The 18,325-nt window shown below is 39.2% G+C and overlaps 1 protein-coding gene across 1 annotated transcript in view; it reads left to right on the top strand.

Moving 5' to 3' along the window:
• Window positions 1-18,325, top strand: part of PAPPA2 (pappalysin 2) — a 405,697-nt gene that overhangs the window by 224,862 nt on the left and 162,510 nt on the right. Inside the window, exon 5 of the mRNA XM_054455365.1 lies at window positions 17,120-17,413. Coding sequence (XP_054311340.1) covers window positions 17,120-17,413 — 294 coding nt within the window. The remainder of the gene's footprint in view (window positions 1-17,119; window positions 17,414-18,325) is intronic.

The following is an 18,325-nucleotide window of genomic DNA, read 5'->3' as shown; positions in this document are numbered from 1 at the left end:
AGTCTTGCAGAGCCCCAAGTGGGGAACTATCAAAATATCAAGAAGGTGGCTGGACTGTGAAACCTGCTTTACAGTGATCACTGTTCCAGAAGACTGATGGGCTTCTTGTATGGTGTGGACTCCTGAGAAAATCCCAGGAAATTCAAAAGGTGGGGTTTGCCTGCTCACCGGGGAAAAGAGTGGCTACCTTAACACAAAGTGCAACTACTGAACACTTAAGAAAGACAATCCTTTTTACAGTGTCTTATTATTATAAAGGGAAATCTTACTGACCAAGCAAGAAGAGTGATTACATCCGTTTTATAAACATATGGATAAAGAGTAATTAATGAACATAATTAGTATACATTTCCAAAAAGTCCTAGACAGCATTCTATAAAAATTTATTTTAAAATAAGTTACCAAAATTGAGAGTAATATTTTGTGTTGGAAAAAGAATGGTTAGACAGACTGGAAAGAATTTTACAAATGATTTTTAAAAGGTACTGCAAAGTTAGTCTTCCTAGTAATCAAATAAGAAGCAGAGAGGAATAAATTAAAGAAATAGAACATAATGCTGTATATGTCAAACACATGGTCATAGTGAAGTCTAGAACATATTGAATTGACAATCATAGAAAACATGAGCAAGTATTCAAAAGATAACCAGTGTTGTAGATTGGGGAAGGAGGAAGATGAGCAATGCGTTAGCGATAGACAAAAAAAAAAGAAAAGGTTGCTGTTCAATGCGGTTCAAGTGTGAAACAGTGATGAAAATCCACAGAGTGAATCAGATTGAGATCCAAAAGGGTTACATATACCGGAAAATGGAGGCTATATGCAAATGTATGTATACACATATATGTATAACAAATTAAACATGTAAGGATCCAAATTAAATGCGTTGCTAGCATGCATAGCTGGGTTTCATTGGCTATATAGTACCTGATTCAGTTTTAGAGCCCTGCAGTCCTTTTATCACTAAACTGTATTTTTAGTTCTCAGTACATGAGAAATCAGAAATTTGTTATGTTAGTGGTGGCCTGAGGCTACCAAGGCAAGAGCATTGCATGTGTTGATAACATATTGTCAGGTTCCTCAAGTAAGGACCTGATATTTTCAGGGATCCAGTATAAACCAAAGAAGGCATTCAGATTTATCTACAATTACTATGAGTGAAAAACTAGGGAAAGAGAGGTTGCCGGGTGGGATGAGACATTTTGTTGGGCCTGTCAGAAAACAAATTTGTAAGTCATAGGCTGCACTTCATGGCTATTGGTTTCAGGAACAGTTCTAAAGGATTTTTGATACAGCTGACAGAAAAGGGCTGTAGTTTCAGTCATACATTTCCAAGATGGTCGGGTAAACTGGAGACACCTCTGTGCTTTCCAGATGAAAGCTAGTGTGGTTCATTCTAGCCTTCCTGGTAGCAATGGGTGGACTAGAAAGTTATATTACTGTAATTCATTTAATAGTGAGTATGGGTGTTTTGAGTTATGCTAATCAAAAGCAACAGTAGCAGAGGGGACATATAACACTGTAAGAAAATATCTGCAACTTGGTGCACACTCCCATCACCAAGAATAACCTTTCTGGTGTATGTCTGTGGAGGTCCTGATAGCAAGGTTTACCCAGCAGTGGCTTCCATGAGGCCCAGGTCTATCAAGAGGAACTGAATCTATTTGGTTAAAAGACCTTAAAAAATTATCTTCCTGGCCATTGTGGAGACAAGTCATGACTTCTTGATAAGAATTGTTGGGCTGGGGCATACCATTTAATGTTTTCTAACTTTATTAGAACTGGGCATTGGCAAGACTCATTCAACTACAAAAATGGATAAAATACTTTAAAAATTATTTATTTGGAGGCATCAGACTGGCTAAGGCAACAAGGACATGAGGAGTCCAATCCCAGAAAGAAGAAAAATGCATTGAAGTGAGTCATGTATATAACTTAGTCTTTTTCCTTTCAGGGAAATTACCAAATTCTCAGTGGAAGACATAGAGACAGAGCAGAGAGCAGCAGCCAAGAGCTTGCTTTGGTCTCAAGACAAAAATTAGAGTTCAGGTTTTCAGGGCAACTAAAACTTGAGAGACCAGGATCCTAGAGAAATGGAAATCACAAAAAGTAAGCCTGATTTTCTGCTTGTGATTTTCTTATAAGATATTTATTAGTTACTAAACTTACATTCTCAGGGACACTGGGCAAGAAAACATGTAGAAAATAACTTCTAAGAGATTAAAAAGCTGAACAGTGATTTTAGGAGTCTCATAACAGAAGAGACAAAATTGGGAGTTGAGGCCTTGTCAAGAAGGAGGGGCTCTGAGACACTCTCTGTGCAAGGGTAAACAGAAGTAGTACAGCTTATACAAAGCCTAAAATCCAGCCTGAAACACTCTTTTAAAAACATTTCAATAGTGTTTTGGGGGAACAGGTGGTGTTTGGTTACATGGACAAATTTTTTAGTGGTGACTTCTGAGATTTTGGTGCACCCATCACCCAAGCAGTGTACACTGTACCAGTGTGTAGTCTTTTATCGCTCGCCCTGCTCCCACACTTCCTCCTGAGTCCCCAAAGTTCTATTGTATCATTCTTATGTCTTTACATCCTAATAGTTAACTCCCACTTATAAGTGATAATATATGATGTTTGGTTTCCCATTCCTGAGTTACTTCACTTAGAATAATGGTCTCCAACTCCATCTATGTTGCTGCAAATGCCATTATTCTGTTCCTTTTTATGGCTGAGTAGTATTCCATGGTATATACATATACTACATTTTCTTTTTCCACTCATTGATTAATGGACATTTGGACTGGTTCCGTATTGTTGCAATTGTGAATTGTGCTGCTATAAACGTGTGTGCAAGTGTTTTTTTTTTTTTTTTCGTATAGTGACTTCTTTTCCTTTGGGTAGATACCCAGTAGTGGGATTGCTGGATCAAAAGGTAGATCTACTTTTAGTTCTTAAGGGATCTCCATACTGTTTTTTCATAGTAGTTGTACTAGTTTACATTCACACCAGCAGTGTGAAAGTGTTCCCTTTTCACCACATCCACATCAACATCTATTATTTTTTTATTTTTTAAAAAAGTTATGGCCTTTCTGGCAGGGGTAATGTGGTATCTCATTGTGGTTTTGATATGTATCCCATCTGTTTTTCTTTGTTTTTGTTGCATTTGCTTTTGGGTTCTTGGTCATGAACTCTTTGCCTAAGCCAATGTCTAGAAGAGTTTTTCCAATGTTATCTTCTAGAATTTTTATGTTTCCTCCTGAAACACTCTTAATCCCTGTCTGGAGGAAGTTTATCTGCCTATATTCTAACTGCCTAGCAAAAGAAAGGTAAATATTTTTTGGAGAAAGACATAATCAAAAGCCTCTACAATTGTTCATGCACAGTGTCTAGCAATCAATAAGGAAATATCAACTATTTCCAGAGACAGGGTCAAATGATGATAAACCAAACAAACAAATCATACACAATAAAAATTATCCAGGTATTGGCATTATTGGGCACTGGCTTTAATAATGATTAACATGTAAAAATAGATGAAAATGCATAGTTTCTTCAGAGAACTGGAATCTCTAATAGTGGATCAAATGGACATTTTAGAACTAAAAATAGATACCAGTAAGAAAAATTAAGAAATGAATAGATGGGTTTGTGAACAGAAGAAAGAATTTAAGAACTAGACCATTGTAGAAAATTTACAAATTGAAGCTCTGAAAAAGAAAGTGCTGTGAAAATATAGAAGAGATCTTAGGAAACATTTAAGACTCCATGAAAAATTTCTATTGTAAATTAGAGTTCTAGAAGAAGACAAACAAATTGGTGGCAGAAACAATATTCAAAGAGATAATGGCCGAGAATCTTGCAAACTGACAAAAGATATCAAGCCACAGATTCTAGATATTTTATAAACTGCAAACAAGATGAACAGAAAGAAAATATTTACAAAACACGAATCTGGCAACTGACTTGTATTTAGAAGATATACAGAACTCTCAAAACTCAACAGTAAAACAAACAAAAATATTTCAGTTAGAAATAGGCAAAGGCGTGAACAGACATTTTTACTACAGATGATATACAGATGGAAAACAAATCTATAAAACAATGTTCAATAAAATTAACCATTAGAGAAGTGCAAATTAAACCACAGCAAGGTAACACTACAAACCTACCAGAAGAGCTAAAATAAAAAATAATGACAATACTAAATCCTCGTAAGGATACAGAAAAATGGGATCTCTCATACATTGATGGTGGGAAAGTGAAATGGCACAGCCACTCGAGAATACTTTGGCAATTTTCAATAAAACTAACATACACTTGCCATATGATCCAGTAATTGGACTCCTGGTCATTAATCCTAGAGAAATTAAAATATATGTCCACTTAAAAAACCTGTACATGAATGAATCTTCATAGCAGCTTTCTATTTTCTATATAGTAGCCCCAAATTGGAAATGGCAAAAGCATCCTTCAGTGCTGAATGCTTAAATAAACTGTGTACATCCACACAATGAAATAATACTCAACGAAGTATTAATGCATCCACCAACTTGGATGGATCTCAAGGGCATTATGCTAAGTGAAAAAAAAAAAAAGCCAATCTCAAAAGTTACATGGTGTAACATTTCACATTTGCAGTATTCTCAAAATGGTAAAATTCTAGCGATAAAGAACAAACTAGTGATTTCTAGGGTTTAAGAATGAGGAAGCAATACATGGTTGGAGGTTGAGAAGAGTATAGATGTATGTGTGACATAAAGGATAGCAGGTGGGACATGTTAATAGTGATAGAACAGTTCAGTATCTTGACTGTGGTGGTGATTACACAAATGTATATATGTGATAAATTGCATACAACTACACACGCACACACACGACTGCATGTAAAAACTGGTGAAATCTGATAGACATCTATGATCTCTATAAATAAGCAAGGTATTTTGCATATAACAGGTGCTCTGTGAGTGATCATTGAATGAAGGTATAGTTGAGTAAATGTACTAAATTTAAACGGTTTCAAGAAATGCTTAAATTGTCTCATGAATCACTGACTTATAATGGAATTGCAAAAGAAGCAAGGGATATTTATATTTTATTCTTAATCCTTTGAGAAATAACTGTACTCCCCTACAACATGATTATTAATGTGCTTTTCAGAAGTAAAAAACTAGACTGAACAGCTCACAGATCTGATTCAATAGGAAATTGTTTGTGTTCTTATTTATTTCTTCTTGTTCAACATAATTGATTAAACAAAGCAACTGTATTGACTAAAATCAGGTGTAGAGTAGTACAGATAACTGGCATAACATGATAGAGGAAGACATTCAGAATTTTCTAAATAGAGCCTTTTTGAGACTCAAGATGGGATTATCTGTTTGTGTTAGCATGTAAAGGCCCTACATTTTCAGGGTCTGCTGAGTGAACTAGCAGATAAGCACACTAGCCTGGAAGTTTGAAGACTGAGTCCAATTTCTGACTATCAATGGCTTAAGTCACTATGTGGAAAGACCAAGGTAATTTGTCATCTTGATTTGCCATCAACACCATTTCTGCCCTTTCGTATGATTTTGTGCTTTCAATGCTGTGTTAACACAAAGAAAAATCTTTTTACAGGTGGATCAATGAGTGGGATCCTCTTGAGCTCTAATATTCAGTAGTTTGAGCATTTTTAGCCATGGTAAACAATGCTTGAATTGAAAACATATCTTTAAAAGCAGAACACTTAAGTTAGTCATAAACCAGCCCTTTTATAAGCCTTGGATACCATACTCATCGTCATTGATTCATTCAAAGAAAAACTTGACTGTGTTTTGTGGCAATGCCATAGATGGAATAATGAAAACAGTCTGCCCTTAAGGGGTGCACAGCATGATTGGGAGACAGATATGTAATACAGATTTATAATACTCTGTGATGGCACCATACATGAAGTTAGGCAGGAACATGGAAAGGAAGGTGCCTAATTGTGCTGAAAGCATTAACGAAGAGTTTCCAGAGGGGCTGAAGCTTGAGATGGGAATTGAAGGATAAGCAGGAGCTTGCTTGGCAGACACAGAAGAGCATTCCAGAGTGGAAGAACTGGCAGATGGCAGGGTTCAGCACACACTTAGAAGTGGGTGTGCTTTGCATGGCCACAGCAGTGCTCTTCAAACTTACTTTTTCTGTTGTACCTGTGAAGAGACTCAAAATACTCAGCATACCTTCACACATTCTTAGAATAACACCTAAACATCCAATAATAGGTTTAATAGTAGCAAAGAGAGTAATTGGGGCATATAATTTTATTTTAAACTTCTATCATTTAAAAATAAATCTTAAATTTACTTTCGTAAGTGTCTTCTCAGTACCATACCAATTTGAAAATCACCATCATTTATTTAAAAATCATGGTCATGTACTTTTTAAACATTGGGCAAGTGTTCATTTTTTTTGTCTCTGTAAATTTGTGTTTCCATTTCACTTCTATAGAATTTTATACTATTGTAACATACACATATTTTTTTCAGTCTAGTTGGTTACCTGCTTCTCAGCTAAAACTTTTGAATACAACAACTCCTTTGTGATCACGTTTTGTTAAACTAGACTTTTTATTTTGAGATATTATACATTCACATGTAATTGTAAGAAACAATGCAAAAACATTCTGTATAACCTTTACCCATTTCCCCTAATGGTAGCATCTTGTAAAACAATAGTACAATCTCACAAACAGGATATCAGCATTGAAACTAACATAAGTTATAAAGCGTTAAAAACCGCTTCTCAGTTGAGTTATCATTTGCAATGATTACTCTTCTACGATTGATCAAAACAATATTTTTAGATGTTGGTTAATCACTAGTAAAAACAAATACTTGGGAAATGTGTATTTTAAGGAGATAAATGTGGCTCCTCCAACCCCAAAGTAGTTCTTGTGTCTGTGGATGAATAGTAATTATTGCTGTAATGAGAAAAGATTTAACATAAATAATATTGCTTTGTTTCTCATTTATAGCTGTAAGTGCTAAGAAACTTTGTTCGAATAAATAAGGAGATGGGGAAAAGAGGAGTTCTGTTTGATTGACTGAGTGGATGGTGGTGCCAAGGTAGAAAATGTAGGAAAAGGAAAAGCAAATGGGGAGCCAGTTTGTTTTTGGATATGTTGAGCTAGGGGTCTCTAAAATCAACTAAGAAGGGGCTTCCATGGAAGAGGGAGGAGGAATAGGTATCAGGGGGTGTACTGGAAACCAAAAGACAGAGAGTTTTGAGAGAGTCCCCTGGGGTCCACAGCTACTGCAGAGAGATGAAATCAGCACACGGACATTTTGGCCGAGTTAGAGAGAAGAATCACTGTGGCACAGAAGCTACATGCTTCCGAGTGTTCTGGCCTGTCTGCCACGTTTCCTAATTGTTCTAGAGAATGACTGTACCACCGCATAGCAGTGAGAGCACCAAGTCTCTCACTGAGGGCAACATGCCCTCAGGTGCATGCGACTTGAGGACTCTGTGGGAGGAAACTTGAACCTGTATCATGGGGGTTTAAACATAAGGGATCTTCAAATGAGTCCAGATGAAGTGATTCCTGATTGGGGGAAAAGAAAATATTTGAATGATGGAGTGGATTATGGCTTCACATGGATAGGAACAAATGGGACCTGGGCTTTTGTTTCCTCATATGTAAAATGGGGATAATAAGCATGAGGAAGAATGTCCGGCATACAGCAGGAGTTCAAGAAATATGAGCTTTTGTAGCAGTAGTAGAAGCTCCAAATATGGTGTATCTGTGGTTGCCCTTCCTGGTTGTGCCTTTAGCCTCATACCACATCTCCAATACATAAAATTTTTCAGCGCCCTGGAAAGATCTTGGCTCTTTTATAAGGGAAAGAAATGTGTTTTTAGGAATGCATCTGCTTGCAATGGTAGAACTGCTTGTAAGAAGCAGAGGGAGCTTCCTTATAAATAAGAGAAGGAAAGGGTAAGCGATGGTGGGTGGTCTGGGGAGGTGAGTGTTCTGTGAACGTTCTGGAGCCCAGTGGACTGCAGCGGAGTAGCTGTCACAGGGTTGGTAGGGGTAGGACCACTCCCTGGGAGAAGGCAAAGCAGCAGCAGTATAGGTGGCAGAAACTAGCTCGGAGGTGAGATATCCCTTCCTTATGCAGAACTTTCACAGGGGGTCTTCCAGGACAAACTTCAGCTTTCTTTCAACCAGTTAGATATTGAGATTAAAGTTTACATCAGTTGTGATACATTCATGCGAATGAAGCCTGAGGTGCTGAGAACTATCCTTTGATATAGCAAGTGGGAAATCTTTGGTAACGTCAACCAGATTGTTTCTGTGGAGTCTGGGTGCAGAAACCAGAGTGGGACAGGTAGAGGAACCCACAGAAGGTGAAGAGGGGGATGTGGATCTTTCAAGAAGTTTGTCTGTGAAGGCATAAAGCACTAGTGTGGAGAAGGTGATGCTTAGAGGGTGATGAAGAAAGTTTTGGGTTGAAAGAGGCTTGAGCATGGTTACAGTCTACAACCTGATGGAGGGAGCACTCCGAGGCACACCAACATTTGTAGATCATGAAGGTGTTAACTGGAGTCCGTGTCCTCTGAGGCTATTAGTCATTAAAGGATTGGGCTAGAGCAAAACCACCATTGTCCCTTATCCACTGCTGGTCTTTTTTTACTGTGCTAAAACAGAGTGATTCTTCCTGGAGCTAAGGAATAAATAAGATGTGTAAACTGGAGTGCACATGTAAATATGAGAGGTGATAGAGTCATTCATTAGGCAGCCTACATGACATAAACAAGATGAGAACTGTTCCTGAGAATTACCCCTTGGCTTCTGTTGTAGATGATTTAATTGTCAGAAGATGCCATTTAGTAAATGATGCTATTCTGGGTGCCTTGGAGTTTGGAAAACAGGGAGCACTCTTGGATATTGAACACTTTAAACAAAATTAGCATAGAATTTGAACATTATACTCTGAAATTTGGGTATGCCAGACAAAGATTCCTGCATTTATAAGCATGTGATGTAAATAATCACTTTTATATGTGGTGATTTGAAAGGTCTTCTCTTTTAAAATATGTCCTAGTGCTCATTGAATCCTTGATACTCCAGAACAGTGCCTGGCATAGATAAATGCTCAATAATGCTTAATGAATAAATGAATCATAGGAAATATCTTCCCCACTCATACTCTAGTGCCTAAAATTCTGTCATGATTTTCCTGCAAAGTAGACAAAAAAAAAAAAAATCCATCATGAGGTTGTGTGTGTGTGTGCGTGTGCGAAGCATTGCCCCGAAGATGGAACAAGGAAAGGGTTATATATATTAAGTCTCTAATGCCTTGCTAATAACATCTTCAGTTTTAATTCAACAGATTTCTTTTCTCCACAATGTGGGAGTGGCTAGAGTTCGCTGAGTGCTTGACTGTCACAGACAGGAGTAGCTGAAAGGGTGTCCAAGGAGACAAAAAAAAATGACACCAGACTCGGCAAAATCTTCACCCTCTACACATGCTTGTCTTGGTTCAGTCTTGTCTGGAACAAAGGCTGCCTTCTAATGAGACCACAAGCTGTAAAACCAAGAAGCCAAGCCAATATGCGATTTGGAGATGAATGGCTCCTGGGCTGGTTCTCTTAAAGATTCACTTCTCTTTCTAGCTCCAGTTATTATTATCATTTTTTAATCATCTCCATTTCTTTCTCTCCCTTTGCCTACCAGTCCACCTACACCACTTTTTCTTTCCTTGCCCTGACTTGAAGTGCTCCTTCCCTGGGCCCCTTTTTATAACTTTGTCCCCTCATTGTGGACAGCATGTTTTGAGGAGCAGAGTTTCACCAGTCACTGGAAGTAATTACATAGGCACCTGCAGAGCAGCCCTCAACCTCCCCGTTTTATGGGCATAGAATATTCAGCCCTAAAAATTTTACAGAACTGTTTTAGAGTTTTTCAACCAATATCCTTTTCTCAAGTTGCCCAAAGCTATTTTATTTATTTATTTATTTATTTATTTATTTATTTATTTATTTACTGGAAGTGACTTTGGGAATCATTCTCTTTACCGTGAGCCGCTTGGGCATTCTTGTGTTAAAGCCTGGAAAAGCCAGTAGGACCTTAGAAATATAGAATCACTTTGGAAGCTTGGCTGTTTACTACTAAGATTTCATCTTCTAATTAGCAGATTGTTTCTTTTCTTCCTCCACACCATCCCCTAGACCACACAAGAGCTCTCTTATTGTTTTGGCTTGTCTTTTGTAATCAAGGCTGAAAGATCTTCTAAGAAGGCATGTGTTCTCCTGCTGCCAGTCCATTAAGGAACAGCTGTGCCACACATGGCCCCGAGTTGCTAAATCCTGGGAGCCCATTCATATCGTGTTCCATGTACAAGTTGATGGTACTGGGACGCATTTGGTTCAAGTCTTGGCATACACACTCAGGTATGCAAGAAATGTAACTTACTTTATTCTTCTGTCATTAAACTTTCTATTTTAAGCCCCCATGCTGCTGAGCAGTAGTAATTTACTCTCAGTCAATTATGCCTGTTACGCTTGGGGCTGTACCTAACTGTGGAGATGGCTTATATGTGCCAAGACCACAGGGAAAATGATCCATTTTTGTCCTTGGTCACCAGTTGATGCTGGTCACCTGAGATGACCCGGGTTCTCATCACAGGGACACCCTCAGGGAATTTCTGACAGGCTCTGTTGCCCTTCCTGCTTAGCTCTGGTGGTCAGTGGTTCCTCTCTAGGGCTAAGCCACTTAGGAATCTATTACCATAATGAGGCAAGATCCCTCTGCTCTCATATCACACAAACCTATTTTGGGTTTTTATCCCTTTCCCAGCTCGAAAGTCAAGGTACAGTCAACTTTATTGGACCCACTACCATCTATTCATTCCCATTATTTACCTTTTGTCTCTTTCCTCTTCTTTCAGCTTGGGAGAATCTTTTCTAAGCTAATGTGGTAGTGGTCGTGTTGGTAGTGTGAGAGCGAGGGTCCTTATCTTTAATCCATCCACCATGCTGGCTAAACCATGGATGGAATTGTCTCAGGACCCAGGTGGCAGAGGCTTAGAAAACCCCACAGCCAAAAAAGGGTTTCTTGTTTCCTTGCTTTTCATTCTGTTGTATTACTTCCTACTGAGGTTAATACATGTAGAAAAGTCTGGCATTGTGAATTGAGTGGAGTAGGAAGAAGAGAAGCATGGAACCACTGGGGTAAAATATTAGTATTTCCAAATTTTTTCCATCCTTTTACACTAGTACTTTAAAGCTTCCCCTGAGTAAGTATTCCCGGTCTTGTTATCAGTCCATCGGCAGCCTTGCAGGATGGGTGTTGGGGAAGTGAGTGAAGGTGGGGGAGCCTGAAAGTGCCTCAGAGTGGAGACTGAAGTGTCATGGTATAGTTGAAAATATATGTGTGCATTTCTTTTTTCTTCCTGTTTCAATGTGTCAGGCAAGATTAGGAACACCAAAGAAGGGATTCAACCGTAAGGGATGGAATCTCGTCCCTACCCCACTCCCCATTCTACTATCATATTTTATCTCTCATCTGTGTTTCAGTTTTGTCCTCCAAGATAAGGAATGGTAAAAATTAATGGTTTTGAGTATAAAAAATGATAATCATATTCCCCATAACTAGAGAGTTGGAAGGGAATGATTATTGGCACTATAGAACAAAGACATCTTGTGTAAATCTGATCTAACAATAATTTGAGGTCTATGAAGAATTATGCCAACAGCCCCAATTCAGTAAGATTTCCTTTCCTCCTGCAATTAGCAGCCTAATTTCAGACTGCTAGGAATAAATTTTGAACCCTAATGTGCTGTCTATGAAGAGAATGGGCACTTGTCTGTTTGCAGCCCTGTCCTAGTCTTGCTTGTCTTCTGAATGCCTGCGGTTGTCAGGATCAGAAAAACATGAAGACAAAGTGTGAGCAGCTTAGAGGAAAATCAGAGCTCCTTGTTGAGGTTGTTCTCCTACTGTGCCTGGCAATGCCTGGTTTCACTCTGGAAGGTCTGTCCAATTTATGGTCAGGCCCCACCTTCCTTTTTTTTTTTTTTTTTAATGAATGAAGGTTAGGTGGGAGCCAATGAAGGTTACAGGCAAATGAATGTGTACTGCCAGACTGCACATAGAATAATAATATTGACAAGTGGTCTAGTATATATTTTGAGTTTCTTAGTTCTGGGAAATTAGCTAAATGCATATTTATTTACCTTACTACTTTAATCTTCATGACAGTCCTTTGAGGTAGGAACTCTTGTTATTACCATTAAACAGATCAGTAAACAGCCTTGAGAGATTTTAAGGAGTGTTTCCCCGTATCAGGATCAATACCTTTACAGTGCCAGCCAAAGAAGGATCCCTGGCCCCTCCAAAGGCTACCTTGTGAGAGAGAAGCTTCTGCCCATTGGTGCAGGGACCCACATGTAACCATGCAGAGTCTGACTCATGTAACTGGAAGAAAGTGTGTGTGCAGATTCCAGCTTCAGAAGATAATGCTGGTTCATTTGAATATTAATATAAAATGGTACTGACAAGTAGCGTTTCTTACTATTGTTTCATTATTCCTACGATGTTGCCCCTGAGAAAGGATTGCAGCTTTCTCTGAAAGCAGGGGAATTCACAGTCCCTCTGGCCCCCTCCTCTCCACCGGGGGAAGACTTAAATGCTGGTGATGGCAGGAAGGGATTGCCACTCTAACCACTCAGTTTTTGTTTATTATTTATTATCACACCTTGTTCCTTTTAATGAAAAGAAATGCTTGCATTCCTCTTATTAAATTTTGGGCAAAATTTATGCCTTTATTACATCTTTATGCCTCACTCCAGCTTTGTCATGAGTACATGTGTATTTGTAACTTTTATTAAAACATGAAAGAACTTTTCTAAACTAAATCACCAAATAAATTTAATGTCTTTCCTCACCCCTACATCGATGTGTGTGTGTGTCTCAGTGAGTAATGAAAACCCATTCCTTAATAATGTGAGTGTGTGTGTCTGTGAGTGATTAAAACTCATTTCCCTAATAACGTCACAAGTTTGTTTTGGTTGGAATAAAGGGTGAGTGGAAAGAACAGTGTGAGACCCCTCTGTGTATCTGTGAGAGTGGATGAAGGGTGCAAACCAGTTGTATTAGTCCGTTCTCACGCTGCTATGAAGAAATACCTGAGGCTGGGTAATTTATTAAGGGAGGGTGTTTAATTGACTAACAGTTCAGTATGGCTTGGGGGTCCTCAGGAAACTTACAGTTATGGTGGAAGATACCTCTTCACAGTGGGGCAGGAAAGAGAATGAGTGCCAATATGGGAAATGCCAGACACTTATAAAACTATCAGATCTCTTGAGACTTACTGGTCTCAAGACTAGATCTCTTGTGACTACTTTACTGCACAGGACAGTTTAGAACAGCATAAGGGAAACTGCCCCCATGATTCAATTACCTCCACCTGGTCCCACTCTTGACATGTGGGGATTATGGGGTTTACAATTCAAAATGAGATTTGGGGTGGGGACACAGCCAAACTATATCACCATTGGAGAGGGAGTGCGGATTAAAGGTTGGCGAATCTGGGTCACTTGGAAATCTGTGGCAGGTCTGAGAGTAGGATGGCTGCCTGTTACCGCCAGCTTTCCCCTTTCCCTCAGGCTGCTGAGAAATGGGAGTCTTGGAACACAAACTGCAAGGCCGAGGCAGTGACAGTCCAGGACAATACAGATTCCTTCACATGTGTTCATGACTGTCCCTCAAAGCCTGCATGTTAGCTCTGAGGGTCTGGGAATACAGATAGGAAGAAATTTTAGTGATAAGCCAATCTACCCCCTCATTTTACAGATGAAGAGATTAGGAGAAAGGTTCAACAGCCAAGGCCATGGAGCAAGTGAGGGTCAGCTAATGCTCCATACTCCAAGTTCTTCTAGTTCTAGTCCAGGGGAATAATTTTATAATCTTGTGCTCTAGCAGACATAGAATTACCATAAGAGGTCTAGGACCTTGAGATTTTTGTTCTCAACATGTGTTAGTGTGCACAACACTCATCCTGAAATTAGAGCAATATTTTGTTCTATATTTTCTATATTTCTATATTTTGTGCAATCTCTTAGTTAACACACATGTAGTTTCTGAACCCATTGTGGTGCCTTCTCATATAAATGAGTTTTTAGCATAAGTACATCTCTTCGCAATTGAAAATATAACTTGCAAATGTGTGTTAAAATTATGTTTTTAGTGAAAATATGTGTTGTTTGGTTAAAACTTTATTCTTCTGTGTTGGGAATGTGCACCAAGAGTGTTACACTGGAGAACCCTGGCCAATTGTCCTGGGTATGGAGGGGATTTGCTGGGAGTGTTGAGGGCTTGCATTTTTATGCTTCTTCTTCCAGTTATAAATAAGCTGGTTTATTGAAAGATGGCTGTTGCAAAATATTTTTAGATTTGGAAACATCTCATTTGGGGTTGAGGTAGAGGCTTCTGCTGGTTGATGAGAAGCCCAATATTATGATGACCACCCCCATATTCTCAAGTGTTTCCAGTCCACACTCCTGGTCATCCCTCCTTTCTTGGCATATGTTGATTTTGCCATCCTTTCTTCCTAGAACCATCTTTCTTTTCATCTGTATTTTCTTTATCTATAATTGAAAGAGATCACAAAAGGACCTGGGCCTGGCTGGCCATAGGATGTGGGGATATTTGATGTTTGCTCAGAGCTGAAACATATGAGTAGAAGGTAACTATTGATTGGAACTTTTTTTTTTCATCTTTGGTAGTGTTTGTTGGATTGTGCTCTGAGACATCCGGTACTCCAGAGATGTCAAAAGATATTCTACCCCGGACAGGTTCCGTGTTCAAATAAGTTTGTAAAGCAAAGGGTAAAACTCAATTGATGAAGGACTTTTCGGGGCCTTTAATACAACAACTCACTCTCATATACATTATGGATTTTCAGGAGGGTAGTATGGCGTGCTGCATTTTCCTCAAGCATATTTAACCACGGATGCCACTTGTTTTTTCAAAGTATTACCCAGGTTCAAATTTTATGAACACAGTCTGGGGAAAAACTAATCAATTTAGATGCTTAAACTTTATAGGTGAATTGTGTAGCCTTTCAACATCCTGTTTCTGAAGATTAGTTTTATTTAAGCCAAAACTTACTTAGAAGTTGGGGGAAAGAAAGGAAAGAGTAGGCAGAAAAGGGATTAAACATATGTAGAGAGTAGAAGTGTGGTGGAGGAAAAAGGCTGAAAAAGGTGAAGGCACCTGGAAAGAACAGAAAGCTGTTCTCTTAGAATTATCTCCACTGATGTGAAGGTCGATACTGCCGTTAGAGGACTGGAGGCATAATTGTACATGAATGTTGATGATGATTATTGCTGCCATTGGATATGTAAACATGAAGTGTGGGCCTCTTGGAAAGTGGAAATACTGTGTTTCTCTAGGTTTATTCAAATAACAGGCATTCTTGAAACAGACCTGTTTTCAAGTTAGTTTAATCTTATGTTGACATCATGATGCACAAATGAAATAAATATTCAGAAAATAACCTTATAAAAAAGGAGAAATAAAAAAGGATAAGTTTAGAGAATGACAATTTTATCAGAATTAGTAGAAATAATAAATACGGGAGGTGAGGTCTAGTTTCGCCTGGGATGTGAAAGGAGACACTGTATCTTAGATGAGTCTGGGCATGGCTTGGGTAATGTCAGTATGTTTGAGTAAACTGGGAGACTGGAACTTGGACTTAGAAACTGTCCTGTGCGGTAAAGTAGTCACAAGAAAGTCAACTGAGCTGCCTGTTAGATAGGCCAGTGGGTGTGGTGCCGGATACCCTGTGATTGTCTCCTGCCCATAAGGCTGTGTATGTGGTTGTCTAAGGGATGTTGAATGGAGGCAGGAATAGGACATAGTCCTTGGAATATAATCTGGCAAGAGAAAGGCAGATCTATTCTCCTGGAGGACCTGCTATACTCAGAAGACTATTGATATAGGGAGGGCTCAGGTGCAAGAAGTGAAGCAAGTCCTGGGAACTGGGATCAGACCTGTGACAGAAGGGCAGGGCCAGCTGGGCAGTACAGCCAGGGGTGACCTTGGACCCCAGAGGGTTGATCCAGGGATGTTGGCATTCTCTGTCTCATCTCTCAGAGATAAGACTGGGCCTGGCCCTGACAATTTTGGGGTGTAAAGAAGGAAAGCTAGGTGGTTCAACCATGGGAGAGGAAGAAAGCAGGAATTAGGATTCCAACAAGCTACACAGATAGAAGTTGGGCCACTTAGAGATCCTTAGCCTTTCCTTTTGTAAGGTTCCAATGATACCACTAAGTCTCTCATCTAAGCCTGATTGGATGCAATGAACTCTTCTCTGAAACACCTCCCTTCGTGTTCTCATGGAGATTTAGGGGGAGTGAGGGTGGGGCATATTCTCATGGTGATTGTGATATTCTCAATTTTGTGGTAGTTCAGTTGAACTTATCTTTTGTCTGACTAGTTGTTGAGAGTAGGGATTATTAAATCAGAAGCAGCCTACACAGCTGTCATTTCCTTTAATGTGCCAAACACTAAAAAAAAAAAACAAAAAACAAACAAATTTTAGTGTTATCATCCCCACTTTACAGACAACAAAACTGAGTTCCAGGAGGTAAGACAGCTTTTCAAGTCCTCAAAGCTGGGATGTGGAGGGGCAGGAGTTAGATCAGTTTTCCTTGACTCCAAATCCCATGGGCTTTTGCCTAGACCAGTGATTCTCAATACAAGTTTTTAAAAATGTCGGTGCGTGAACCTCATCCTCAAATGTTTGGATTCATTTCATCTGGGGTAGTATTTGAACCCCTGTATGTCTTCTTTTAACTCTCCCAAGTGATTTTAATATGCATACAGGGCTGAGAATTCTGGCTCTCTATTATGTCAACATTGCTATCCTGGGCATCTAGTATAACACTCACCCATGTAGAGGATAAAGAGGTGTGTATTAATTTGTTTAGAGGGTTGCTGTGGCAAGAAAGAAGAGCAATGACTGTATGTCACCAGAAGTTATAAAGTGACTCCTTAGAGGCTGAAATGGAATATTTGATGCTGATCAGAAAACATAATTAAGGATTGGAGAGATATTCATTCTGTGCTCTGAAAGGCTTTTCAAAACTTTCATTGCAGGTGGCATTGTCCTCAGCCCAGCCTATTATGGGATGCCTGGCCACACCGACACCATGATCCATGAAGTGGGACATGTTCTGGGACTCTACCATGTCTTTAAAGGGGTCAGTGAAAGAGAATCTTGCAATGACCCCTGCAAGGAGACGGTGCCATCCATGGAAACGGGAGACCTCTGTGCCGACACTGCCCCCACTCCCAAGAGTGAGCTGTGCCGGGAACCAGAGCCCACTAGTGACACCTGTGGCTTCACTCGCTTCCCAGGGGCTCCGTTCACCAACTACATGAGCTACACGGGTATCACCACTGTCTTGTTTTGTTTTCTATTAAGAATACATGGGGGCGTTTGAGAGCTGGGAGGGTGAAGGTGTAGGAGCTGATGGGAGAATGATTAAGTGGTCATTTGTGTCAGAGATTATTTATTATTGATAAATAATCAGAGAAGTGTATTTATTATAAGGTATTACTATTTTTTCATGTCTTTGAAGAACTTGAAGAAATACTGACATATTAAGGTACTCTGTTCACTGAATTCTCCTCTGCTAGATATTTTAAAATATAATTCTATCCTCGATAATAAAAAAGGCACAGAGCCAAAAGCCCTCTTGTGATTCCCTTGACTTCTAGAATGTGGTTATTCTTGTTTGCCCACATTCTTAGACATTTACTCTGAAGAAGAGTCCAATGGAAATAAAGGAAAAGAGTTTATGGGTCAAGGTGGCCCTTTGTACTATTTTTGAAGTTGGTCAACAAGGTGGCTTGGTTAATTTAGGCTCAGCATATTTTACTGTATATTACTAAAAAAAAAAAAAAAAAAAATTCCAATTCTCTTTTTCCAGCACTAGCCAAGCACAAATTCTTAGCTGCTTACCACCCTTTCCCCACCAAAAGGTGACATCTAATTTTAAAAAAATGACATCTTCCTGGCCCTAGGAAAAACTTGCCATCTCGTCTTTCTTGCCTTAATTCAGCTTCTGTATTATTCTTCGCTGTCTCTCACGCCTTCCTTGTTTCTGGTGAAAAGTAATAGTGACCGGTTTCCTATAATGGACTCAAATTTATCCCTGAAATTAAAGACTTATTTGATTTGATGACCTAGTCCAATGGTGAAATAAGATATTTTGTCTATAAGTTTCGGGGGCTTGTTTGGTGACAGGTTCTTTTAGAACTATCCAAAAAAGAGTAAACCACCACACCCTGGTCATGACT

Source organism: Pongo pygmaeus, chromosome 1 (assembly GCF_028885625.2).
Source record: "Pongo pygmaeus isolate AG05252 chromosome 1, NHGRI_mPonPyg2-v2.0_pri, whole genome shotgun sequence".
Taxonomy (NCBI): Eukaryota; Metazoa; Chordata; class Mammalia; order Primates; family Hominidae; genus Pongo; species Pongo pygmaeus.
Note: the sequence above shows the minus strand (reverse complement) of the source record. Positions and strands in the feature narration are given on the sequence as shown.